The sequence below is a fragment of the Paroedura picta genome, chromosome 4, assembly GCF_049243985.1.
Source record: "Paroedura picta isolate Pp20150507F chromosome 4, Ppicta_v3.0, whole genome shotgun sequence".
Classification (NCBI taxonomy): Eukaryota; Metazoa; Chordata; class Lepidosauria; order Squamata; family Gekkonidae; genus Paroedura; species Paroedura picta.
In genome coordinates this window covers 142,849,146-142,876,990 of record NC_135372.1, presented here as the reverse complement: position 1 = coordinate 142,876,990, position 27,845 = coordinate 142,849,146, and the positions used below count along the sequence as shown (strand labels likewise).

The window sequence follows — 27,845 nt, the reverse complement described above, 5'->3', positions numbered from 1 at the left end:
GCCTTGAATAAATCTTTGTTGGTCTTAAAGGTGCTACCGGACTCTGATTTTTGTGGTCAACCATAATTGTTCTTTAAAAAGTCTTCTCTCGGTTCCGTTTGCCCTCCCCGTCTCAATTCCACGCGCCTCTCTCCAAGCACCTCTCTTCCCAGGACAGACAGGCTGCTTGTGCGAAACGCGTTTTCCCTTTAAGCCCTTCCAGGGAGATGTTGACCAACAAGATCTAGAATCCTGCTCCCAACCTTATCTCTGCGAAACCTGGGTGGAGAAAGCTCGATTTGCATCTGGCGGCACCTTAGAGAGCAACCAAAGTTTCAGGGTAGGAACTTTTGAGAATTCTGAGCTTCCTTCGTCAGATACTAGCTGGAATGGAGATCCCTGCATCCTTCTATCTCCTCCAGAAGGTGGGAGGGATGCTGCCCAGAAGAGACTACAGATGCAAAGGTACGGTGCAAACAGTACTCAGCTTAACAGGGAGCATTGCCTTGGGGCAGAGAACGAGGATCTGTGACACTCCTCCTTTCAAATTTTATCTGACAAAGTGAGCCTGAACTCTCAAAAGTTCATTCTCCTCCAAATCATTTTGGCCCAGTAGACCCTTATGGCCAACCTCTGAAGCTACTTGGGATTTTCTGTTCCCCCCGCCCCCAAGACTGAAGGACGCCTCAAATGCAAAACTTCACCACCACCAATAATGCGCACGCCAAATATTTCTCACAGGGACACACAAAAAAGAACTGGGAAGAGTAACAAAGTGTTCAACTGTCCACGGTCAAAACAGACAGAGAATTCCGCAAGAGCTTGCTCTCTCTCCTCGCTGGAGTCCACGGAAAGCACCCCGCTATACGTTGGATACCTTTGGCGGTTCCTTCACCTGCCGGAGTCCGTACAGCCACTTGATGACTCGGGCGTTGCGCTCGATGACGGAGATGCCGTAGGGCATGCGCTCGGCCTGCCTCTCCTCCAGGGTGACGGCACTGTGCCGGGAGCGGGTCCCCTCCGAGCTGGCCGTGCTGACGCTGTGGAACTTGCCGGAGACGATGTCGGAGCTGGCCCGCGTGAACCGCTCCACCTCCACCTCGCCGAGGTCCTCGGGGTCCAGGCCGCAGTAGTTGAAGAAGCGCTCCAAGTCGGCCGTGGCCCGCGAGTACCGGTCGCTCAGGTCCGATTTGGACCGGTGCAGGAGGGTCTGGCGCTTGGCGCTCTCCGGCCACAGCTCTCGGCGGGGACTCTGGGAGTCGAGGGACCCGGAGGACGGGATCCGGGCGTGGGCGGGAGAGGTGGCGACGGGAGTCAGCTGGATGGTCGGCGTCACCCTGGCGCGCATCGCCACGCACGGACGGACGTCCACCCGGCGCACGGCCAAGGTGCTGGGGGGCTTGGAGGAGGCCGAGCTTTGGGAGAGTTTACTCATGCCCTCCTCGGGCCCCTTCTTCCTCGGCAGGCTGCCCGGGCTCCTGGCGTGGGGGTCCGGCGTCCGCTTGTGCTCCAGGGGGCTCTCGGCTTTGGGGAAGGAGAGCGGGCTGTCGCAGAAGTTGATCAGGTTGTTGAGGATTTCCAGGTTCAAGGAGGTCTTGCCGGCGCAGACCTCCCCCCGGCGCCCTCCCTGCGGGGTCTTGCGGCCGGGGGTGAGCATCGCCCGGCGCACGCCGGGGGCGAAGAGGGGCTGCCGGAGGAAGAGGGGCTTCACGGGCTCCTGCTTGGTGCTGGCCACTTTCTGGCTCTTGACGTACTTGGCCTTGTCGGCCTCCAGCCTCTCCACCGCGCTGAACTTCTTGGCGGCCCCGGGGGCTGCCGGCCGGCGGAAGTACTCGGGGCCCTTGTTGAGGATGCGGAAGGGCATGGCCGAGGTGAAGGGCCCCACGGCCGTGCTGGCTTGGTGGCCGGCGCGGAGGGTCTCCACCGGCATGGTGCTCCGCGGGGGCTTCTCCTTCCTTCCCTGGGCGCTCGGGGGCACCGCTGGCTGGTCCTCTGCTCACATCCCACGGGGGGCGGCGGAAGGCCGGCGGAAGGGTCCTTCTCCAGCCGAAGCCGCCGGGGCTAGCGGTGCAGGTCCGTCCCGGAGGGAGCTGTGCAAAGAAAGGAAGGGAGGGAGGCAGGCAGAGAGGAGAGATCAGCGCTGCGTGCGGCTCGCCCTCCCTCCGTCCCCCCGAGGCAGACAAAGGCGCTGTCCGCTTGGCCGAGCCCGACGCGCCGGGCTGGCTTATTTCAAGGCACAGGCGCCGCCCCCCGCTTGCAGACGGGCCCGCCCGGGCGGCCAATCAGCGGCGGCAGAGGCGCTTCAAACAGAGCGGGCTCGCCCTATCGCGAGCCGAGGAGAGACGCGTTGAATGAAAAGAGCCCCGACGGGGAGAATGAAAGAAAGAAGGCGGCGCTCCTTCGCCCGGCGGCCACGCCCCCTCGCCCCCTCCCTCCCTCCCCCGGGAGGCTGTTCCGCACACGCGCCGCCCTCCCCGCCCCGTGACGACACGACACCTGTCCTGTTCCCACGTAAAGGCTGGCGAGGGGGCCGCGCGCGGAGGAAGGGACATATGGGGGGCGGAGGTGGGGGTGCGGGGGAACCCAAGGATGACGTCACAATCGCGGGGTGAGCGGGCGGGGGCTGGATTCCGACGTGACGCGGCGCAAAGGGGGAAACCCGCACCCACAGATGTGCAACCCACAGATGTGCATAGGGGACTCCACGGCCCCGATCCACCCCTGCAGCCCCTACCCGCTACTGATTCCCCCCAAAGACCCCCCTCCCTTTTATTCACACAACGCCCCTGTCTGATGTTCTCACCATCAAGGAGAGGTTTATTTTGGGGTGGGGGGTGGGGAGGAAAGCCGAGCCTAGAGTCTGATGCTATGACCCCAACGCTGAGCTGACTCGGTTATAGGATGCTGGGCATGCTAGAAGCCAGAGTGGTGTCAGGGTATTCAGACAGGGTTCAAATCCCTCCTGGCCATGAAATTTCCCAGACCACTTTCAGTCAATGATTCTGTCTCCGCCTGCCCTACCTTGCAGGATTGTTGTGAGGACGGAGGGGTGAGCCATTGGCAAAAGGGCAGGATAAAGAGGCAGCAGGTATTGTGTCCTGTTGGTCCCCTTGGTTGTGTCCCTCCTGCTTTGAGTTTCCTGTCCCTCCCAGCTCATGTTTCCGGTTCCTCTGATTCCTCTAGAGATGCCAGCCTCCAGGGAAACCCCCAAAATTGCAGCTCTCCTCTAGACTAGGGGTTGTCAACCTGTGGTCCTCCAGATGTCCATGGACTACAATTCCCATGAGCCCCTGCCAGCAAACGCTGGCAGGGGCTCATGGGAATTGTAGCCCATGGACATCTGGAGGACCACAGGTTGACTACACAGGTGCTAGGGCTGCCAGCTCCTGGTTGGGGAACTCATGGAGAATCTGGGTGGTGGGGGGAACATGGGGAGGACAGGAACCTCCACCTTCCAAAGCAGCCATTTCATCCTGGGGGGTGGGGTGGGGTGGAGAGCTGAGCTAAAACTCCAGGGGATCCCCAGGGCTCACCTGGAAGCTGGCATCCCTATTCCAAAGACACAGACAAAGCTGGGGGGCGGGAGACTGGCTGAGCCAGCAGGGACAAAAAGCACCAAAAGTTATCCTCACATTTCACATACGTGACTGAGCCCTAGTGGCCTCCCCTCCCTCCAAGATGAGAAGAGGGGGGCTTCATCTCAGCACCATTCCCACCTTCTCCGCTGCCCCCCTCCCTCATCCAGACTAGAGGGGCATTCAAAATGCTTTTCAGATGTTCTGCTACCAGGGGGCGGATTCGGTGCGGGGCAGCAATGGGGTGGGGGAGAGGGTAGACAAAGGATCCACCAGAGGAGCGTCTTATGGCAGTAAAATACAGACGAGTTACAACATTCAGCATTTAGAAGCATTTGCAGGGGTAGTCAAACTGCGGCCCTCCAGATGTCCATGGACTACAATTCCCAGAAGCCCCTGCCAGCATTCGCTGGCAGGGGCTCATGGGAATTGTAGTCCATGGACATCTGGAGGGCCGCAGTTTGACTACCCCTGATTTAGAGTATTTGAAGTGAGGATGAGTGCTAAGATTACAATGGGGGGAATCTTTTGCTCCACTCCTTATTTTCGACACCCCGCAATTTATAATGTGTTTGGAACATGATGATTCGTGTTACTAATAATCCTTTTGCTCTCCTGCACCCCTTTGATATTTATATCATTTTCCCTAAAAAGTGTTTAGATTAAAAAAACACAGAGCAACAAAGGGGTGGGTGGGTTTTTGCAACTGTGCCCCCCCCAACAAGGAAGGGGGGGCTCAAAGCAGCATCCTGCCAGAAATAGAAATTTATGGGAGGCGTTAATGGGCCAGGAAGGGGATAGGAGTCTGGGGAGGGCCGCCAGGAAACTGCTAGGAAAGATCCTGAAGGGTCAGAATCTCTCTCTGGCGGCCAAGGTCAAGTGAATTCGAGGCGTGTCCTTCCCCATTGCTGCTGGATGGAGGTGAAAGCTGGCAAAAAGAAAATGGATCCATCTGAAATATGGCCTCGGAGGAGAGTTTTACGGCTATGACTCATGGGGTGTCCGATCAAATCAAGCCTGAGACGAAGAGTGACTTTGTGTGCCCCGCTTTTCATTGCCCGAAGGAGTTTCAAATCACCTTACAACCGCCTTCCCTTCCGTTCCCCGCAACAGCCACCCTGTGAGGTGGGTGGGCCTGAGAGAGCTCTGAGAGAACTGCTCTTTGGCAACAGCTTCGAACAGGACTGTGACAAGCCCAAGGTCACCCAGCTGGCTGCATGTGGAGGAGGAGCGGGGAATCAAACCCAGCTCGCCCGATTAGAAGCTGCTGCTATTAACCACAACACCAAGTTACAACTATAGCTAAAATGACTCAACCGAGACTATCGTACTGTGGTCACATCATGAGAAGACAAGTCACCAGGAAAGACAGTCATGCTAGGCAAAGTTGAAGGAAGCAGGAGGGGGGGGAAGGAAAGGAAGAACCCCGACATGAGTTGGAAGGACTCCACCAAAGAAGCCATGGCCATCTGCTTGCAAGACCTGACCTGGGCCGTTAACAAGAAGCTATTTCGGAGATCTGGGGATCTGCCTGGAGTGGAGACCGCTTGTAATTCTGGGAGATCCCCGGGCAGCACAAGCACAATCCAGAAGGGACTTTCGGGAGGGAGCACAGCAGCGCAAAACCAGGACTGAGACTACAAACCAGGCGCGGTAGTCAGAGGTACAATATATTATCGGACACATGAATGCCGCAATAATCAATTAGACAAAATGTAGAGCGAAGAACAGTGGGAAATGCAGAATAAGCCCTCTCACTTCACGCTCTGTGACGGTCCCTTATAAGAAATCCGCCGTGTCCACAAGGGGCAACTGAAAGTCCAGCATGGCTGTGTTTAAAGCACGGCGCTGAAATGCTGCGTTCAATCCACGTTTGGCTCTACGGCTTGACAGACATCCCCGGGGGGACCCCGCCTGTTTCAAATCTTTTTCACGAGAGCCAAGTCGACGTCCAGATGTGGATTTATTGCAGTGCTTCAGGCCTAGACTTGGAAAGCAGAGCTGCAGAGCCAAACGTGGATCCACGTTTAAACCGATGTTCGGTTGCTCCTGCCTCTGTGGTTGATTCCTTACGGCAGGGGTAGTCAACCAGTGGTCCTCCAGATGTTCATGGACTACAATCCCCATGAGCCCCTGCCAGCTGGCAGGGGCTCATGGGGATTGTAGTCCATGAACATCTGGAGGACACAGGTTGACTACCCCTGCCTTACGGGACCATCGCCGACTGTTAAACTTGAGTGCTTATTCTGCGTTTCCTGCTGTTTTCCCGCCTCCTTTTTGTAGAATTGATTATTGCGGAGTTCATGTTTCTGATAATATATTGCACTTCTGTTCTCCATGCCTGAATCCGTGCTTTCAGGACCGGTTTTGTGCTGCTATTACCCTCCAGTTTACTCCAGTTCAAACTTTGCCATTCCCGAATAAAGCGTGTTAAGCCACGCAACAGCAGGAATCTTTGCCCCAAAATTTAAGTAGCAGTTGCTAATCAGAGCTGGTCCCTCTGGGTATGGTAAAAGACCCTGGACCACGAAATGTTTTGTAATCTCTGTTAGGAACTGTGCGTGTGCCTTTCTGGGCGTGCCCTTCTGGGTGTGCCAAGCCTAATTAAGTATGAATAGTTTAGCCAAAACTCCCAAGTTCTCCTGTGGGGCAATGGGAACTAAAAATGAGGCTTTAGGAAGATGGGGGGTGAGCCAGCCTGGTAGAGCGTTGAAGGGTCAAGCTAGAATCTGGAAGACCAGGGTTCGAATCCACCCATACCATCACTGTGCCACGGAAGCTTGCCGGGTGGCCTTGGGCCTGTTGCACACCCTCAGCCGAACCCACCTCACAGGGTTGTTGTGAAGATAAAATGGAAGCACAGAGAACGACACAAGGGCTGGGCTCCCTTTTCGTGGGTGAAATGCGAGCTATAAAAGAGTACCAAAATAACTGAACTCCGAACTCTGCACCGAGGCTGCATTTGCATGGCCAGCTGATTCCCAAACCTATCATCTAGCCTTCAACGGTGTTGTTGCTGTGAATCCTCGAGATTTATTTAGCAGCCCAGCTTGTCCGGTTTGGAAATATATGGGTCACCTCAAAGCGGTGGAGGAAGTCTACCCTGGCCACACCCGGTGCGATCAAACCTACCAAGAGTTTTGTGAGCAGATGGGATGAGCTGGGATCTCACAAGAAAAGTTGTGGAGACTTTGGACTGTTTATTCTTCATCGCAGTTGTCTGGAACTCACGGTTGCTGGGGTTTCCCCTTTGTCAGGGATCTAATTAAGTTTGTGCAACGCTGCATTGTCATACAAACTAATCCAGAGTAGCTATCCTTCCCCCCACCCCACCCCGCCCTACTCTGGTTCTATTTTCACGATCATCAATAAACACAGGTTGGGGTGGACAACCCCCCAGGGCTGGCTTGAGATCTCCTGAGATTACCGCTGATCTCCAGAAGACAGGGATCTGGTCCCCCGAAGAAAAGGACAACTTCGGAAAGGCGTCAGGAGATTATAGTTCCTCCTCTCTCCACCCTCCTCTCCGGGGATTTCCCCACCCCCTGGCTGGAATTCACCTTTCAAAATCGGGGGCTGATTTTTAGCACCTATTTCATGTCCTTCGACAACAATGACAGCAATTTTCAGCCCTGGCTTCAGCTTGGTGGAAGGATCTGGGCGCGGACGGAACTGTCAAACTTCCGCAGGGCCTGTAAAATGGCACACTTCCACCAGGCCTATGGTGGAAGACGTGGTGGTTGGAAAGTCCTCTCCTCTCCGTTTCTCCCCATCTCCTTGGGGACTAATTTCACTGTAATTGTCAAAATTGGCTAGCTGGACTGCGACGGTTGGTGGGAGGTGGAACACTACCAGAATTCTACTGTTTGTGCTTTCATAGTGTTTTACCTGGGTTTGATGCAGGCGCAGTCAACCTGTGGTCCTCCAGATGTTCATGAACTACAATTCCCATGAGCCCCTGCCAGCGTTTGTCCATGGACATCTGGAGGACCACAGGTTGACGACCCCTGCTGTATACAGTCCTGAGTCTGCTCCGCAGGGATGGGAGGCATATATAAATTATAAATAGTAAGGGTAAGGATGATAATAAAAACTGTAAGTGTGATAATAATCTTTGGAGATTTTTAAACAGCGACTGGGTAGCTATCTAACGGAGAGGCTGATTCTGTGAAGGCTCAAGGGGGTGGCAGGTGACAGTGGATGAGCGAGAGGGATGTGAGTGTCCTGCATAGTGCAGAGGGTTGGACCAGATGACCCAGGAGGTCCCTTCCAGCTCTATGACTACGAACAGGAAAAAGTTCGAGGCCAGAACAAAACCAGTGCTATTCAAGGGACAAGTGTTCTTGTGTATGTACCCTTCGTTGCTGCTGGTCTCCAGCCTGGTTCTGATGCTTCAGATCAACACAGCAACCCACGGGGAGAATAACAATAATGGAAAATGCTTCTCACCTAAGAAGACTCCCTGCTAGCTCAGATCAGAACATCTCTAGAAAATTTCTACTGCGCCAGACTGCAATAAAACAACTAGAGCTGAATCCGGTAGCCCATTAAGACACCCACAAGATATTCAGGGTTGCAGCTTTTGAGATTCAGACCCTGCTAGACTTTCAGCCTATAAGTCTTTGATAATCAGAATTTATCGCAAAAACCTTGCAGGTCTCTTAAGACATCCCCGTACTTGAATCGAGCCAGTCCCCGCCGGTGGCTAGTTAGAGGGTTCAAGGGGAAGCTCGGGGTGAGATAAGCTCTTCTTACCTGTTGGGTATCCCCACTTGCAGGCGAAGAGAGATTGTGTTAAGGGTGGCTTTGGGGGTGGAGTCAGGAGTGGGTGGGACTTGGCGCAGGGAGGGACTTCAGTGGGGTACAATGCAAGGGAGTCCCCCCTCCCAAGTAGCCCTTTTCTCCAGGGGAGCTGATCTCTTTCGTCTGGAGATTCCAGGGGATCTCCAGGTCCCCCCTGGAAGTTGGCCTCCCTAACTGCTTTTGAATATGAATGTTCTTTTAAAGGACCATGGCTGTTCACTAGGAAACACCCACCTGAGTTATGGATACCTGAGCAGGGGGGCAAAGAATTTGGGGAGAGAGAAAATGCACCTGAGCCTCCCTTCTCTTGTTTCTCTGCTACTCTTTTGGAATCTCACCCGACAATTCTGGCTGTCAGAACATAACCGGATGTTGGACAAGATACACTTTCTTCTGAACCAGCAAATCTCATCTAATGTTCTTACGCTTTGAGGAGTTCCTCCCCCCCCTTTATCTGATGCCCCTGCTAGGATCCACGAAACAGCCCTGGTGAGTAACACTTCTGGAAATTTCAGCAATCCAGGAAGAAACAAACAAACTGGTTTTACGCCCTTGCGAAAGCACAACCAAAGAATCCATTCTTTAAAAAAAGTTGGATCCTCGCTAATCTAAGTGTCAAACTGAAGAAGAGAGGGATTAAGGCAGTCTTGTTCCACTGTTTTTACTGTTGAGAAACCCCTGAAACATTCTTCAGGCTTTGAGAAACCCCAGAAGTGGCGCCATCCTGCAGAATACGGTTGTGGGAAGCAGAGCTGTGGACACGCCCACCCAAGGCCCCTCCCCTTCCCACCCCCTCCAGGCCCCTCATTGGCCATGTTGGGAGGGCAGGGCAGGTCAACATGACCATCTATGTCATATCACCTGATAAATGCTTAGCCAATTAAAAAATAACAACTTATTTTATTTATTTTTACATTTATATTCCACCTTTCCCTCTAACGTGGCTCATGGTGGACAACAATATTTTAATTCTTATTATTTATTAATTGGATTTTTATACCACCACTCCTGGACCAGCCGGTGGTTTACAAGCATAATAAAAAAACAGCCAAACTCTGAAAGATGGTAACTATACCAATTTACCGACAGCACAAATACAAAATGCAGGAAAAGATAAAAAAATTAGCACAGATGGCGACAGTAACTAACTATAGACCCTTACTCAGCTCCTATATTCCCAGTTGTGCTCTGAGCAGATGTAAGTCAAGGGCTGATGATTGGCCCCAGGGGGACTCCGGATTACACAAGGATGGGGGAGGACCGGCTCTTACTCACCCGATATTTGGCCAGGCCAAATGCCCAGCGGAAGAGCTCCGTCTTACAGGCCCTGCGGAACGTTGACAGCTCTGACAGAGCCCTCAGCTTGTCCGGGAGCTCATTCCACCAGGTGGGGGCCAGCACCAAAAAGGACCTGGTCGAGGCCAGGTGTGCTTCTCAGGAGTCCGGAACCATCCACAAATTCATACCCGCAGAGCTAAGTGTCCTGTAGGGAGCATAAAGTGATAAGCAGCCCTGCAGGTAGGCAAGACTCAAGCCGCGTAGAGCTGACCCACATTAAAATCCCACTCAAAACAATAATAAAACCCCTATGACCCACTCCCTAGGTGATGAAAGAAGTCCACCTCCCCCTCGGACCACAGACCCTATGATAACGGGGTCTCAGGGGTAACTCCAGGGGCGCCCGATGACCTGGCTAGCAAGCGAGGGGCCCAGGACCAACTGCACTGGCCTCAATCAAAGACCCATCCCAGAAACCCTTCCAGGGCTGTCATGAAACCCTGGTTGAGAAAGCCTGGCCGATGGGCTTTGACCAGGGCCAACTGGGCAGCAGGGGAAGAAATCCGCAACCGTGGAGAACAGGGAATTATCATGTACACAGAGAGCAGTTGATGCTTGCAGGCCTTTTTAGATTACTAAGAAGAAAGCCTGCCTACCCCTGCCCTGACTTATTCATTTACTCCTTGTAGGATACAGTGTGGCTCAGTGGGGAACGTGCAAAACTGAGTCCCGGGTTCAAATCCCCGCTTGACCACAAAGCCTGCCGTGGCCCCTCTTTCTCCGCCCGCTCTACCCCACGGGGCGTTATGAGAATAAAATCGTTGGGGAAGACCTAGCTGCCTCAAGCCATTTGAGAAAGAGTGGGGTGGAAGCGTATCAGATGCCGCATGTTCCGTCACCATAGAGACCAGTTTGGGGACGCACGTAGCCGGGGGCAGGATCCGTGTGCCAAAACTGCACTCCCTCGGCCTGCAACCGGAAACGTGTGAGCAAAAATACAGATCTCCCTTATAAGGTTTGTTAAGCCACTGGTAGACCAGTCTAAACCCCTTTTAAAGCTCTTTATTCTGTGGCCATCACCACATCGTCAGGCAGAAAATTCCACACTTTAATCACACATGGAGTAAAGAAGTATTTCCTTTTGTTTCAGAGCCAGCTCACCGTAGTGGTTAAGAGCTGTGGCCTGTAACCTGGCAAACCGGGTTTGATTCCCCGTTCCTCCACATGCAGCCAGCTGGGTGACCTTGGGGTAATCACAGTCCTGTTAGAGCAGTTCTCACAGAGCCGATTTCTCAGAGCTCTCTCAGCCCCACCTGCCTCACAGGGTGTCCCTTGTGGGGAGAAGAGGGGAAGGTGACTGTAAACTGCTTTGAGACACCTTTGGGTAGTAAAAAGCAAGGTATTAAAAAACAACTCTTCTTCTTCATCCAGAATCTATTGCTTTCTACGGGAAAGATGATTCCCCCCCTTACTTTTGCCATGCATCAAGGGGTTAAACACACCTTGACTTTTTGCGTAGAAGATTGTGCAGGACAAGAAGGTCAACGTGGAATCAACACACGGGTTTTGCCCAGGAAGTGGGCGAAACTTCCTGGCCCTTGGGGAGCTAACAGCAACACGGAGGCAGGTCAAGATATTCCAGCCCTGAACAGTGGACCATTACAGAAGGATTTTCAATCATACCGCCAACGTTTGAAGCTGGTTCTAGCCATCCCTCAATAGGTGTAGCTCCTGGCCGCTGGTTTTAGAGATCTCCCCAACCACGACCAAGAAACATTCCAGAGAGAAGACCTCACAGCCATATGGTCTGGAACAGGGACCCCCAATCAGGGCCCCAAGGAAGCCATGAGGTCCTGCTAGACTACAGCTCCCCAGGGGTTATGTGGCTATTCCCCAGATTTTCAGGTGGCCACTGGGATTCCTGGACATCATGGGAGACCGTTTCCCCTGTTGCTCTACCGCAGTGGTTCTCAACCCGGGGGTTGGGACCCCTTTGGGGGTCAAACAGCCCTTTCACAGAGGTCACGGCAGGGCAAGCAGCTTAGCCTGGGAGGGTGCTATCTGCACAACAGCCTTGCGGGGTAGATGGAGATAAAGCATTTGTCTAGAGCAGTAGAAAAGAACGAGATCGGCATGGTGGGACAAGAGGCAGAACTGAACTGAGAAACCCCGGGGAAAAAAAAAACAATTTCTATACAATCATGAACAATGGATCTTCACACCATTGGTCAGTTTTGGTTTAATGTCTGTGAAAGAACACTTTCTAATAATTTTATGATTGGGAGTCACCACAACACAAGGAACTGGATTAAAGGGTCACGGCATTAGGAGGGTTTAGGACCACTGCCCTAGTAGCTAAAACAACTCAGCGGACGTTAAATAGTACTTTGGCCACATCATGGAATCAAAAAGTTGGAAGGGAACCCTGTGGTCATCTAGTCCAACCCCCTACAGACCGCAGGAAATCATGAGAAGACTGGAAAGGACAACAATGCCAGGAAAAATTGGAGACTGGAGGAAAAGAGGACGACCCGACAGGAGATGGACGGACTCGATCAAGGAAGCTGCAGTCCTCAGGTGGCAAGGCCTCAACTTGTGTGTGAAGAATTCTTGCTCTCTGTACTATAGGATTGTCATGTTCCCATGGCCCCCTGCAGGGAGGGAGAGCCAGGAGATGTGAGGATGGAACCTGGGAAGACCCTCTAAGGGTACAGAAGGCCACAAAGTCCACCCTCCAAAGCAGCCCCTTTCTTCAGGAGATCTAATCTCTGTAGCCTGGAGATGAGCTGTAATTCCAGGGCAGGGGTAGTCAAACTGCGGCCCTCCAGATGTCCATGGACTACAATTCCCAGAAGCCCCCTGCCAGCATTCGCTGGCAGGGGGCTTCTGGGAATTGTAGTCCATGGACATCTGGAGGGCCGCAGTTTGACTACCCCTGTCCCAGGGGATCCCCAGGTCCCACCTGGAGGCTGGCCTCTGTAATGTGTGACCACCTTCCGAGGTGAGGTGGGTCTGGTAGCAACGCCACAGAACACCTCCCTGTCCTCCCAGGTATGTGTGGCCTCCTCTCAAAATAGCTCTTGCCTCAAGGCCTCCCAACCGGCTGGACTTGTTGCTCGCGCTGTCCAAGGCCCACTCATGCTGGGCTTGGGAAGGGCCAGCGCTCTCCGGAATGGGAGCATTAACTTGAAGGGGGCTGTGCAGGAGGGATGGGAGGAAACCACCTATTTTGCTAGCCCTCCTTAACAGATTTACGCATCCGTTTGGCTACTCTGACGATCCAGTGGGGCGGTTCTGATCTTGGCCTCGGCCTCTCTGCCGTGTTGTTGGATCTATAGAAGGACTGGTTGGCCCCTGTGTGAGACAGGAGGCTGGACTGGATGGACCTTCACGTCTGACCCAGCAGGGCTCTTCTGATGTTCTTAGGAAGGCCTCAGCCTCTCTGCCCTGTTGTTGGCCCTGCAGAGGAACTGGCTGGCCCCTGTGTGAGACAAGAGGCTGGACTGGATGGACCTTCACTGGTCTGACCCAGCAGGGCTCTTCTGATGTTCTTAGGAAGGCCTCGGCCTCTCTGCCCTGTGGTTGCATCTATAGAAGGACTGATTGGCCCCTGTGTGAGACAAGAGGCTGGACTGGATGGACCTTCACTGGTCTGACCCAGCAGAGTTCTTCTGATGTACTTATGAAGGCCTCTCTGCCCTGTTGTTGACCCTCTAGAGCAGGGGTAGTCAAACTGCGGCCCTCCAGATGTCCATGGACTACAATTTCCATGAGCCCCTGCTGGCAGGGGCTCATGGGAATTGTAGTCCGTGGACATCTGGAGGGCCGCAGTTTGACTACCCCTGCTCTAGAGGAACTGGCTGGCCCCTGTGTGAGACAGGATGCTGGAGTAGATGACCTTGGTCTGATCCAGCAGGGCTCTTCTGATGTCCTTAGGAAGACCTCTGCCCCTCTGCCCTGTTGTTGGTCTTCAAGAGGAGCCAGTTAGCCACTGTAGGAGGTAAGATGCTGGACGAGAGGGACCCCTGGTCAGATCCAGCGGGGCTTCTCTACCATCTCCATGAGTGACCCCCCCCCACCCGGGTAGTCTCAAGCTTCCAGCCTGGCTAGAATATAGCTTTAGATCTGTGCTAGCACTTGAGAATCTGGAATCAGCCAGTATTTCTGGATTAATTAACAAGCAGCGCGTGGAAGTCTGTGGGGGAACAGAAGCCTTTAATCAAAGCCATGCAGAGTCTCTTCTACGGAGACAATTACACGCGACTTAATGCTCAATTCTGCATTCAGGCAGCATTTGCATGGCCGGGCACTTTCTAAGCCTCATGCCTGTAGATGAGCTGTTTTTAATTGTTTCATAACTTCGGGACTTATTTAGCAGCCTGGCTCATCCCATCAGAGGACACAGGGCTGGGCCGTGGGAGGAGGTTGGCCACCACACCCGAGCCAAGGCAATCTGTGCGAGAATTTTGAGTTCACCGAAAGTGGGTGACTGGCCCGTCTGCCTGCCTGCCTGCCTGCTTAGATCGGCTGTCTAGTATCTCAGCATCTGCCAACGCTCAGCACCTACAAACTCACCACTCCTAGAAGGTGAGAAGGAAATGGGATGGCCGTAAGGAATCTCCTCCGTGAATGGCCCTCCTGGGGGACAGAAAATGTCTGGTCTTGCCCCTAGATGAGAGTTGGGTAGGGATGCCAGTTCCGGGTTGGGAGAATGCTGGAAACTTTTTGGGGGGGAGCCTGGGAAGGGCAGGGGTACAATGGCGCCCTCCAAAGCTGCCCTTTTCTCCAGGGGAGCTGATCTCTGTTCATAGAATCATAGAGTTGGAGGGGACCTCCTGGATCATCTAGTCCAACCCCCGGGACTGTGCAGGACACCCACAACCCTCTCGCTCACCCACTGTCACCTGCCACCCAGTTGAGTCTTCACAGATTCAGCATCTCAGTCAGATGGCTCTCCAGCCTCTGTTTAAACATTCCCAAAGATGGAAAACCCACCACCTCCCAAGGAAGCCTGTTCCACTGAGAAACCGCTCTGTCAGGAACTTCTTCTGGATGTTTAGATGGAATTTAGAATCATAGTATCACAGAATTGGAAGGGACCTCCTGGGTCATCTAGTCCAACCCCCTACACTATGCAGGACACTCACATCTCAATTGCTCATCCACTGTAACCTTCCTCCCCCTTGAGCCTTCCCAGAATCAGCCTCTCCGTCAGATGGCTCTCCAGCCTCTGTTTAAGAATCTCCAAAGATGGAGAACCCACCACCTCCCGAGGAAGCCTGTTCCACTGAGGAACCACTCTGACTGTCAGGAACTTCTTCCGGAGGTTTAGATGGAATTTCCTTTGGATTAATTTCATCCCATTGGTTCTGGTCTGTCCCTCTGTTGCCTGGAGATGAGCTATAATTCTAGGGGATGCTCTGCTCCCACCTGGAGGCCGGCATCCCTAGATTTAAGCTCATCTCTGTCCCGCCCCTCAATAAACGAAGCTCCTTGATGGAGAATTACCAAGCGGAGCTAGCAGTAAAGGACATCTGAATCTACACAATGCCACAGTGCCACAATGGCATTTTCCAGGCGCCTCAACATCTGGGCATTTCTCAGCCCCACCCTAAAGACCAACAATATTTTGCAGGCTAGAAGTGTCCATCCACCCATCAGTCAGTGATCACTTCATCAGATAGCGACAGAGAATGAAGATCCATTATACCTTATAACCAGGTCAGAGGGAGGGGAGGGGAATTAAAGAGAAAGGCCAGCTGGAGTCAGAGGAAGAGACACCATGCAAAAACATCATCAGCTTGTTTATTTCTAGGAGATACGCACAGAGGTGGGAAGCGAAGAAAATTAGTATCTGTGATGAGGTGGCCCTATTCAGCTCTGGGTGGGAGGTCCATGTGTCTTGAAGGTTAATGACTTCTAGTTCCACAGTCTCCACGTTCTCTTACAAAGAAACTTCCATGGGAGATTAGAAAGAGAGACTGCTGAATTGCAACTGGTAATGGAGATCAAGACAATGCAGCCTCCTGGACTGAACTGAGATCTAGATTTCCTGTATTGTGCTCATTAATTTGCAGATGAAGTGGCCAACGATATCTCCCTCCCTTGGTAAACTTATTTAGGATTGCAGTGTTGGAATCGGCCACAGAGGTAATCTAGTCCAGCCCCCTGCTCAATGCAGGATCAGCCTCAAGCATCCAGGAGACGGATCTGCCCAGCTGCTGCTTGAAGACGGCCAGTGAGGGGGAGCTCCCCACCTCCTTAGGCAGCCCATTCCACGGCTGAACTAAACTCCTAGAATCCTAGAGTGGGAAGGGGCCATGCAGGCCATCTAGTCCCACCCCCTGCTCAGTGCAGGATCAGCCTCAAGCATCCAGGAGAAGGATCTGTCCAGCCACTGCTTAAAAACCACTAGTGAGGGGAAGCTCACCATCACCTCCTTAGGCAGCCCATCCCACTGCTGAAAGGTTCTGAGCATAAAAAATCTTTCCCAATATCCTTGCCGGTACTATTCTACATGTAGCATAAACCTATTTCTGCGGAGCCTCTCCTCTGCTCCCAACAGGAAACACTCAAAGAGAGCCATCCTGTCCCCTCTCCACTTCCTCTTCTCCAGGCTGAACATTCCCAGGTCCCTCCTCTGCCCCCTCTCCCTTTTGTCCACGTCCTTCTTGAAGTGAGGCCTCCAGAACTGCACACAGGACTCCAGGTCTGGCCTGGCCAGTGTGGGATACAGCAAGGCTATGACCTCTTGCGATTTGGATCTTAGGCCTCTGTTGATATTTGCTCACACTTAAGTTTGCTTATCAAAAAGGCTTATCTGTGGAAGGGGCCTTTCTTTTGTTTTGGTGAGTAAAGTTCAGGCTGACTGCCCCGCAGCAGCTAAGAAATCCCAGATTACACAAGCAACAAATACAGACCTCTCTTACTCAAGCGACAGATCGCTTTCTCAAGCGGCATCCGTCCACGATTATCTCGAGAACACTCACCCCACGAGGAAGGATTTGGGGGTGGAATGGATCCCACCTCTCCCCGTAGCGACTGGCTAAGATTCCCCAACTTCACAGAGATGCAGGTGGAGTTGCCAACTCCGGGTTGAGAAAATCCCGGAGACGGAAAGAACACACTGTTCGTGGGACAGACTGAGCAGTACCTGGAGTCCTGTGTGCAGTTCTGGAGGCCTCACTTCAAGAAGGACGTAGATAAAATTGAAAGGGTACAGAGGAGAGCGACGAGGATGATCTGGGGCCAAGGGACCAAGCCCTATGAAGATAGGTTGAGGGACTTGGGAATGTTCAGCCTGGAGAAAAGGAGGTTGAGAGGGGACATGATAGCCCTCTTTAAGTATTTGAAAGGTTGTCACTTGGAGGAGGGCAGGATGCTGTTTCTGCTGGCTGCAGAGGAGAGGACACGCAGTAATGGGTTTAAACTTCAAGTACGCTAGATATCAGGAAAAATTTTTTTACAGTCAGAGTAGTTCAGCAGTGGAATAGGCTGCCTAAGGAGGTGGTGAGCTCCCCCTCACTGGAAGTCTTCAAGCAAAGGTTGGATACACACTTTTCTTGGATGCTTTAGGATGCTTAGGGCTGATCCTGCATAGAGCAGGGGGGTTGGACTAGATGGCCTGTATGGCCCCTTCCAACTCTATGATTCTATGATTCTGTGAGATGAAAAGGAGCATCATAAGTTTTAATAATGTCTTCAACTGTGGTTTTAGAGAGGATGGACATGTTCACTCGTATTCTGAACTAGGGTTGTGCGTTTTGGCAGCTGAAGCGGCCATCGCTGGCTGCTTCGGGCTCGAACGGCCGCTTCAGCCACCAAAGCACACAACTGTCTTCTGAACCGCCCTGAAGCTGCGTGCAGGGAAAGGGGATGCATTAAAATAAAGAACGATAATTTAGCCGGGGAGTTTCAGGAGGGTGGAGTATGGGGAGCCAAGGGACCTGAGCGGGGTATAATGACACAGTCTTGTCTCCAAAGTGGAAGGTGCTTTCTGTAGTTTGGAGACAAGGTATAATTCTGGCAGCTCTTGGAGACGGGCAACCGTAGAAGCAGGGCAGTGGAAGAGTCCCAGCCCACCGTCAGCCAGACTGATCCGATCCCAGAGGAAGGCAGAACCGGTGAGAGACTGTAAGAAGAGAAAGGATGGCAGAACTGGCAGAACCAGGGAGAAGGGAAGGAGAGGTGTGCATTGTGGTAAGTTTCAGCAAGCAGCTTTGGGGCTTTTGGCGAGTCTACAAATTAAGTGTTAACAGCCATCCTCAGGACTTGCAAAGTGAGGAATGTGGCTTCCCAGATCAGAACCTCAGAAGAGCCCTGCTGGGTCAGGCCAGGGAGGGTCCCTCCAGTCCAGCCTCCCGTCTCACCCAGGGGCCAGCCAGTTCCTCTGCAGGGCCAGCCACAGGGCAGAGAGGCCGAGGCCTTCCCCTGATAAGGACCTCAGAAGAGCCCTGCTAGGTCAGGCCAGGGAGGGTCCCTCCAGTCCTGCCTCCCGTCTCACCCAGGGGCCAGCCAGTTCCTCTGCAGGGCCAGCCACAGGGCAGAGAGGCCGAGGCCTTCCCCTGATAAGGACCTCAGAAGAGCCCTGCTGGGTCAGGCCAGGGAGGGTCCCTCCAGTCCAGCCTCCCGTCTCACCCAGGGGCCAGCCAGTTCCTCTGCAGGGCCAGCCACAGGGCAGAGAGGCCGAGGCCTTCCCCTGAGAAGACCCTCAGAAGAGCCCTGCTGGGTCAGGTCAGGGAGGGTCCCTCCAGTCCAGCCTCCCGTCTCACCCAGGGGCCAGCCACAGGGAAGAGAGGCTGAGGCCTTCCCCTGAGAAGACCCTTAGAAGAGCCCTGCTGGGTCAGCCCAGGGAGGGTCCCTCCAGTCCAGCCTCCTGTCTCACCCAGGGGCCAGCCAGTTCCTCTAGAGCAGGGATAATCAGCCTGTGGTCCTCCAGAAGTCCATGGACTACAATTACCATGAGCCCCTGCCTGCATGTGCTGGCAGGGACTCATGGGAATTGTAGCCCATGAACCTCTGGAGGACCACAGGTTGACTACCCCTGCTCTAGAGTTCCAGCAACAGGGCAGAGAGGCTGAGACCTTCCCCTGATTTGGGCTGCATGGTAGCCATTGACTGACACATCCATCTTGACTCTACCTAAATCCCCTTCCGAAGCTGTTTATTCCTGTGGCCCTCACCCCAGCTTCTGGCAGCAAATTCCACATTTTTATCACTCTCCGCCTAATCCTCTTTTAAAGCTGTTTATTCCTGTGGCCCTCACTCCATCCTCTGACAGCAAATTCCATATTTTTATCACTCTCTCTGTGTAAAAGTAGTATAGCTCATTACAGAAAGGGGGTGAGGAAGGAGAAAGCCAGACGCCGACTGAAAACTGAGTAAATAAATAGCTTGGGCCAGGAGCCACATGGTTTGTACCCCTCCCTCCCCATTTTGAATCTCAGTGCGCAGGGACCAGGTGCAAAAAAAAGTCCAGCAGCATGCTCCCACGAGAAGCTGGAGGAATAAAAATGTATCAGGTTTACACCGTCAAGGGCCTCACCCACCCTGTTTCAGGGATCAGCTATCAACTGGCCTCGCTAACGTCCCTCCAGAGAAGCTCTGAACCACCTCTGAATTTCCCACGTGTTCTCTACACCCGCCTCTCCCAACCTTTTGACTGTGGAGGAGCCCCCAAAATAAATTTCTAGGCTTCCAGGACTCCCAGAAATGACGTCAGCTGGTCACACACCCCAGGTCCACACAACAACTATAATAGAATCTGGAATCATATGATGGAAGGGACCTCCTGGGTCATCTAGTCCAACCCCCTGCCTTGTGCAGGATACTCACAGCCTTATTGCTCCTGAACTGTAACCTGCCACCCCTTTAAGCCTTCACAGAATCAGCCTCTCCACCAGATGGTTATCCAGCCTCTGTTTAAGAATTTCCAAAGATGGAGCACCCACCACCTCCCGAGGAAGCCTGTTCCACTGAGGAACCGCTCTGACTGTCAGGAACTTCTTCCGGAAGTTGAGATGGAATTTCTTTTGAATTAATTTCATCCCATTGGTTCTGGTCCATCCCTCCAGAGCAAAAGAGAACAACTCTGCTCCTTCTTCTCTCCCCCCCCTTTTTAATTTTTACACCCACGGCCTGCCCACTGGGCAGAGGTGGCCAGTTCTGTAGCTTGTATTCAATTCCATTAAAGTAAAGAATGGGGGGAAAGGCCACAGCCCCCCTCTGGAGCTCCCACAGAGGCCCAGGGGCTGCAGATCCCTGGCTGGGAATCTGTGCTCTGCACACCTTCTACTCTTGTGCCCTCAGCCCCACACAGGATCTCCCCACTCTGTTTCCTCCCCCCCCCTCCTCAAAGGCACCATGCGGTGCTGCTAATTTGATCAGGAAACCGGGGCTGGCAGAGGAGGGCCAGCCCACGGAGAACATGCTGCCGGGTATCCATCTGGCTTGCTAGCTCATACCCCGTCACAGTGACACTGGCTGGCAAGTACAGCAGGTTGCTCAGTTCTGGGACTTTCGGCGCGTTTCAGCAGGGCGTGCATCACAACACGGCTGCCCCACAACGGGGCCAAAAGCAGGGGAGGCACCCCATCTCTCACGCCACGAGAAAGCAAGCTGCGCCTTCCGCAGACAGGCTGTTCATCAGCGGCCCCGATCTCAATTAGATTCTCTGGCATTTGGCAGCAGAGTTGCTGAGGTTGATGCCGTGAGAGGGGGCAGTCTGGAATATCGGCAGCAGTGGCGGGACCGTGGCTCAGTGGAAGAGCGTCTGCTTGGCATGCAGAAGGTCCCAGGTTCAGTTCCCGGCATCCCCATGAGAGCTCTTGCCAGTCTGAACACAAAAGAAACATACTCGGTGAGACCACTGGACCATGGAGGTCAATATTGTCTCCTCAGGTTGGATGTGGCTCTTGAGGTCTCAGGCTTTCCCCCATCACCTCCTGCCTGGTCCTTTTAACTGGAGGTGGTGGGGATTGAACCAGGGACCACCTGTATCCCAAGAAGATGTTCTACCACTGAACCATTGTCCTTCTGCACAACTCTCCACAGCCTAAGGCTGAGGACTTTCACATCACCTAAACTCTGGTCCTTTCAACTGGAGATGCCGGGGATTGAACCTGGGACCTCCTGCGTGCCAAGCAGAGGCTCTACCACTGAGCCACAGGCCCTCCCTACCCCTTATCTATCATGATAGTCTACTCAGACTAGCAGTGGCTTTCCTGTGGATTTCATGTCACCTACTGCTTGGTCCTTACAACTGGAGATGCTGGGGATTGAACCCAGGACCTCCTGCATGCCAAGCAGAGGTTCTGCCACTGAGCCACAGCCCCTCTGCACAACTCTCCAGGGTCTTAGGCCTTTCAAAACACCTGTGACCTGCTCCTTCAACTGGAGTTGTTGAGGATTGAACCGGGGACTTCCTGCATGCCAAGCAGAGGTTCTTCCACATCTCTGCAGACAATACAGAGCCATAGGGAAGGGAGGTATAAAAATCTAAATAAATAAATAAAATATTAGTACTAATCCTGGGTCCGGTTTCAACACAAAGTAGATAAATTGGGTTCGGGTGAAGATGCATGCAAACACAGGGCCTGGAAGGGCTTAGAGGGAATTAAATGGGAATTAGACAAATTCACAGAGGAGAGAGTGCTACTAATGGAGATTCCTCATGACAGCTCAATGGAACCTCCATGTTCATGGGCAGTATACCTCTGGGTACCAGATGCTTTGCTTGGCAGCTCCCTGGAGGCGTACAGGAAGAGAGAATGTTGGATCGGATGGTTTGACACACCCTACTCATGTGAGACAAGGAGAAAGCGCCAATTCAGCATTATTGAGATAACTACGCTGGCCAGGACATTCCATTCTTCCTCTTCAACATCAAAGCCTTCCCCAGGGACTGACTACACAGATTTGCCTCCAGAGTCCATGAGGGAAAGAAACTTGTTCTTCAGAATTAAGGAGATATAATTGTCTAATTAAGAAGCCATGGAGCACACCCACGGTCACCAACCTCCACAACAAGCAAGAAAACCTCAACGTGTGAATCATCCCAACTCGATTCAATCAAACATACATGTACAAGTTTTATCCAAAATTACGTGCGTATTCCTTTAAGAATGTGCAAGTACAGCCCAATTTTTATCAACATATTATAGGCTTGTCACTGTTATTTGTAAACCTCTGTTGCACCATGTATTACCTCCTCAGTGGACTCTCAACACCAGAAGAAGAAGAGTTGGCATTTATACCCTGCTTTTCACTGCCCGAAGGAGTCTCAAAGAGCTTCCAATCACCTTCCCTTTCCTCTCCCCAAAACAGACACCCTGTGAGGTCGGTGGGGTCGAGACAGCTCTGACAGTACTGCTCTGAGAGAACAGCTCTAACAGGACTGTGAATAGCCCAAGGTCACCCAGCTGGCTGCATGTGGAGGAGGAGCGGGGAATCAGACCTGGCTCGCCAGATTAGAAGCCACCCCTCTTAACCACAGCACCACGCTGGCTAAGTCTAAACAGATTTCTAAAAAGGACTCAAAAGAAGACATGAGTCCTAGAAGAATTCTTCATGATTTCAAAAGTCTGTGCAGATATCACCCGGGATAAAACCCCTTTTACTTTCAGTAACTTCCAGCTGCGGCCTGAAATCTCCTTACAGAGATCAGTTCCCCTCGAGAAAAGAACCGCTTTGGAGAGAGACTCTGATATTATTTCGTAGCGATGTCCTTCCCCTACCCAAATGCCCCCTAATGTCCATGAATTTTCCAAATGGAAGCTGGAAACCCTCGGTTCACCCATGACCAGATTTGAACTCAGAATCACAGCTGGTTTCTATGACTAGTCAAAACTAATTTTTTTAAAACACCCAAGCAAAAAATCCTCCAGTCATGCATGGGCATGCATGTCCCTGACTCCTGCCTCGTTTGGTGTTCGTTGTCAGATTACGCCAGGAGGTTGTGCAAAGACACGCCGGGCTTCAGAGCTCCTGTCTGATCGCAGCCAAAGAAGAGGAGATAATGTTCGATCAGTCAAGTGACTCAGGTGGAGACAAGGCAACTGCAGTTCTACAAGGGCCGTCCCTTTCCCTAACTATCTGTCAGATGGCTCAAGATCACAGTTGTGGCTTTAGAGGAAATACTGAGGATTGCCTTTTGGACAAAAATTTTTTTTTTAGTATGGCTGACACAAGGGCCAACCAGTTCCTCTGGAGGGGCAACAACTGGGCAGAGAGGCCGAAGCCTTCTTAAGAACATCAGGAGAGCCCTGCTGGGTCAGACCAGAAGCCCATCTAGTCTAACCTCCTGTCTCACCCAGGGGCCAGCCAGTTCCTCTGGAGGGCCAGCCACAGGGCAGAGAGGCCGAGGCCTTCATAAGGACATCAGAAGAGCCCTGCTGGATCAGACCAGGAAGGGTCCATCTAGTCCAGCATCCTGTCTCACACAGGGGCCAGCCAGTTCCTCTGGAGGGCCAACAACAGGGCAGAGAGGCTGAGGCCTTCATAAGAACATCAGGAGAGCCTTGCTGGATTAGACCAGAGGTCCATCAAGTCCACCATCCTGTCTCACCGTGCTCAACCAGTTCATCCAGAGGGCCCAAAGCAGGACTTTGAGGTTGAGGCCTTCCCCAGGGGTTGCCCCCCAGCTCTGGGATTCAGAGGACTAGTGCCCTTGAATGTGGAGGTCCCCTTCATCACCATGGCTAGAAGCCACTGGATAGACCTCCCAGCCATGAATCTGTCTAATCCTCTCTTAAAGCTATTTATTCCTGTCCCTCCCTGCGTCCTCCGGCTGCGAATTCCGCATTTGAATCACCTTCTCTATGGAGTAATATTTTGTTTCGGCCGTCCTAAACCTATAGCCCAACAGCTTCTTTGGATGCCCTCAGATTCTAGTATTTTGGGAGATGTAGAAAAACTTCTCTTTGTCTGGTCTCCCCACCCCATGTGTAATTTTATAAACCTCTTCATGTCCCCTTTTACTCGTCTCTCTGTTAAACTGTTTAGTATTTGGATAGGAAGACCACCCAGGAAGGTCAGGGTCTCAATCCAGAGGCAGGCTATGGCAAGTAGGGTTGGGCCAGACAGTGGCTCTCCAGATGTTCATGGACTACAATTCCCATGAGCCCCTGCCATGATGGCAGGGGCTCATGGGAATTGTAGTCCACGGACATCTGCAGAGCCACAGTCCAAGCCAAGCGCCCCTCAAAGTGTGCTTGCTGTTCTCCTGCTATGCATCCGTGGCATGCGCATGCTGCGTGCATGGCAGCGTGCGTGCTTGCCCAAGCCAGCAAAGCAGAATTGCAAATGCAGCCCTACCTGCGCTCAGAAAAGCGTCCCTCCTGGATCAGCTGCTGAGACGGCTCTTTGCAAATTCTTCTGCCCGTCCCACCCACGCCCTGGCAGTGGAGTTGGTCACCCCCACCCTCCTCAAGGCAATCTCACCCGTCAGCTGTCTTCTCCTGCTGCCCCAGCCAGAGAGCTGCTCGGGTGTGCTGTGTGCCAGGAGAACCCCGTGCTCGATCAGAAAATATTGGAATGAAGCCACCGGTTGGCTTGAAGGCACAAGCCAGCCTCTGTGCCACAGGACTGGGTGAAAGACGCCATGTGCTCCTTCAGCTCCCACACCTTCCAGAAAGCACTCCAAACCCATCCGCACATAAGAGACAAGTTTCGAGAATCAGACTTTCGGCCCAGCTTGGTCAGTATTGTCCGCTCAGACTGGCAGCCGCTCTCCAGGGACTCAGGCTGAGGTCTTTCCCATCCCCTCCGGCCTGGTCTTTTTCAACTGGACATGCCGGGGATCGAACCTGGGGCCATCTGCGTGCCAAGCAGAGGCTCTCCCGCTGAGCCACTGCCCCTTGCCATTTCACATCAAGGTCCTGCGGTGGCTCTCCAGGGTCTCAGAGAGAAGTCTATCATATGACTGCCTACCTGGTCCTTTTTAAACTGGAGATGCTGGGGACCGAACCTGGGACCTTCTGCATGCCAAACTGAGGCTCTTCCACTGAGCCACAGCTCCTCCCCAAAATTCTGGGCTTCTGATGAATACACACAAAGTCACTTTATACCGAATCAAGTCATTGGTCTTTCCTTTCACCTCTTGCCTGGTCCTTTAAACGGGTGTTGCTGGGAAGCGAACCTGGGACATATGAACACATGAAGCTGCCTTATACTGAGTCAGACCAATTAGCCCATCAGTATTGTCTGCTCAGACCGGCAGCTGCTCTCCAGGGTCTAAGGCAGGGGTAGTCAAACTGCGGCCCTCCAGATGTCCATGGACTACAATTCCCAGAAGCCCCTGCCAGCGAATGCTGGCAGGGGCTTCTGGGAATTGTAGTCCATGGACATCTGGAGGGCCGCAGTTTGACTACCCCTGGTCTAAGGCAAAGGTTTTCCATATCACCTCCTGCCTGGTCCTTCTAGCTCCGTGGTTCTCATGGGGGGGAGGTTGGGACCCCTTTGGGGATCGAACAATCCTTTCAGAGGGGTCGCGGCAGGGCAAGCAGCTTGGCCGGGGGGAGGCGCCATCCACACAACAGCCTTGCGGGGTAGATCGAGATAAGAGCGTTCATCTATCTGGAGCAGCGGAAAAGAGCGAGATTAGCTTGGTGGGACAAGAGGCAGAACTGAACTGAGAAACCCCGGAAAAAAACCAATTTCTATACAATCCTGAACCATGGATCTTCATGCCATTGGCCAGTTTTGGTTTAATTTCTGTGAAAGAACCCTTGCCTAATTTTATGGCTGGGGGTCACCACAACATGAGGAACTGGATTAAAGGGTCACGGCATCAGGAAGGTTGAGAATCGCTGTTCTAGCTGGAGATGCTGAGGATAGAACCTGGGATCTTCTGCATCCCATGGAGATGCTCTGCCACTGAGCCATGATCCCTCTCCTCATCCTGAGCTTACAACTCCAACTTAAAAGAAGACAAAGAAGAGCTGTTTTTTTCTATGCCCTCCTTTTTACTACCTGAAAGAGGCCTCAAATGACTTACAAACCCCTTTCCCTTCCTTTCCCCACAACAGACACTCTGTGAAATAGGTAGGGATGAGAGAGCCTTAAGAGAACTGTAAAAACAGCTCTATGAGAACTGTGACTAGCCCAAGGTCACCCAGCTGTGTGCATGTGGAGTGGAGGAAGGCGCACAAACATACACATACTCTTTAGGGCCAAAGTCCTAATTGGGGTCACTGTGGATGGGCAGATAGTTATGACTTCCCTGCATTCTGCAGGGGGTTGGACTAGATGACCCTGGATGTCCCCTCCAACTCTATAATTCCAAAGTCAAACTGAGAGTCGGTAGCTTGAAGCTTCCGCCTTTGCCAGAACCCTAGAATGGGGGAGATGCAATCACCCTTCTCCCCTGCACCCCATTTTCTTGTCTTGACCCCTCCCTTCCCTGAGGTTGGGTTTGGTGTAGTGGTTAGGAGTGCGGACTTCTAATCTGGCATGCCAGGTTCGATTCTGCACTCCCCCACATGCAGCCAGCTGGGTGACCTCGGGCCGGCCACAGCACTGATAAAACTGATCTGACTGATATCAGGGCTCTCTCAGCCTCACCCACCCCACAGGGTGTCTGTTGTGGGGAGAGGAAAGGGAAGGCGACTGTAAGCCGCTTTGAGCCTCCTTCGGGTAGGGAAAAGCGGCATATAAGAACCAACTCTTCTTCTTCTTCGGCCAGCAGAGGTCAACATCTGTATCTTGGCAGCTGTTTGCACAGAGATTACATGCCTGCTCTGAATGCCCCACTCCAGGGCCCATCCGAAGGGCGATTCCCGCAGGCCGTATCCAGTCGGGCGTTGCCTCCTTTGTTGGGGAAACAGTCAATGGGCCAAGCAGCTGCCCCCCCTCCCCCCAGCTCGGGGAAGGACAGTTGCTGGTTGCTTCGAGAACAAGCCCAGGCTGCACTGATGGACGGCTGTCTTTCCCCTGGCCAAGCCCAGCCAGACGGTGTTTTCAGGGCCGAGCAGAGACCTTGGCTCTCTGTACCCCCAGGGGTCACTTTGGAGCCCGAAAACAACACACAGGCCTTGTGGGCACATTCCTGGTGGGGGAAGCCGGCCTTGTCTCACCCAGCACGTGTTCTGAGAAGCTCGGAGGGTCTCTTCCTTACAGAGCAATCTAGAACATTTATCTCCCACCCACACTAAACCCCTCTGCCTTAATTCTCCCCAATTCTGTAACCGTCTGAGATTCCCTTGCACGGGGGGGGGGGGGGGGAGAGTATAGGGTTGCCAAATCCAGATTGGGAAACACCAGGAGATTTGGGGACCGACCCTGGGGCGCCAGGGAGCTCAGTGGGGGGCAACGCCACTGAGTCCCCCCTCCCAAGCAGCCGTCCTCTCCAGGGGAATGGATCTCTGGAATCTGGAAAGAGGTTCATAACTCCCGGGGAGCCCTGGGTCCCACCTGGAGCCTGGCATCCCTACATCTTTCCCGGCCCAAGAATTCCCAGTATGTCTGCCCCTTCACATAGCCAAAGAACCGAGGTGAGATTCAGGAAAGCTCCCGCCAGAATAAATATCTCTTGCCCTCCCTCTGAAAGAAGCTGCCCACCAGCTTCACTTGGCCTTCCTTTCACAACAACCCTGTAAGGTGGGAGATCGAGAGGCAATCCCTAACGCAGGGGTAGCCAAGCTGGCTAATGGTAATTGTAGTCTATGGTCATCTGGAGAGCTACAAGTTTGCCCATGGTCGCCGAGCGGGGATTCGAACCCGGGTCTCCTCCTCCAACACCCAAACCGCAGCCGTGCAGAAAGCGAAAGCAACGCGGGGAAACTCCGGAAAGCTTGCGCCTCTCCTCCCCCCTCTCTTTCCCTGTCTGAAATTCGGCCTCTCTTCCTTGCAAAAGAAACGCTGTCCCTGTTGAACGCCTGACTGCCATGCAACCGGAGAAGCTCTGGCCCCAAGAGGAAAACCGGACTCTTTTTTCCGGGGAGCGCCGGAGCTCCAGCTGCGGAGAGGAAGGCAAAACGCTTTGGAAAGGCGGGCAGCCTTTCTCCCGTCGCCTCCAGCCCGCGGCCTTCCACGCTGAAATCGGGTCAAATGAAAGGAGGGAGCGGGGGGGGGAATCCACCTGGCTGGCAGACCCTGTTACCTGTTCCAGGTGCGGCGCTCAGGATGCATGCAGAGCGCGCCTTCCGTCCGCGGCCAGCTCCTCTCGCGACTGCAGGAGCGCCCGCCAGGTCCCAGCTGACCCCAGGGCTCAGG

The 27,845-nt window shown here is 53.2% G+C and overlaps 1 protein-coding gene across 4 annotated transcripts; it reads right to left on the bottom strand.

The window, feature by feature from the left end:
- Positions 1–27,845, bottom strand: FAM110A (family with sequence similarity 110 member A). 4 transcript variants are annotated; one of them, XM_077335983.1, is made up of 2 exons: positions 24,075–24,830; positions 1–2,069 (listed from the first exon to the last, which is right to left on the bottom strand). In XM_077335983.1, the coding sequence occupies exon 2, from the start codon at positions 1,907–1,909 to the stop codon at positions 842–844; it is 1,068 nt and encodes a 355-aa protein (XP_077192098.1). In that variant the 5' UTR covers positions 1,910–2,069; positions 24,075–24,830; the 3' UTR covers positions 1–841. The 4 variants fall into 4 exon arrangements, 3 of the variants coding, with proteins under 3 accessions (XP_077192098.1, XP_077192097.1, XP_077192096.1); XM_077335982.1 differs by lacking the exon at positions 24,075–24,830 and adding an exon at positions 2,476–2,511; XM_077335981.1 differs by lacking the exon at positions 24,075–24,830 and adding an exon at positions 27,733–27,845 and having other exon boundaries at positions 2–2,069.

Coding starts and splice junctions, on each gene's coding strand:
- FAM110A (XM_077335981.1), bottom strand. CDS start 1,909: ATGCCGGTGGAGACCCTCCGCGCCGGCCACCAAGCCAGCACGGCCGTG.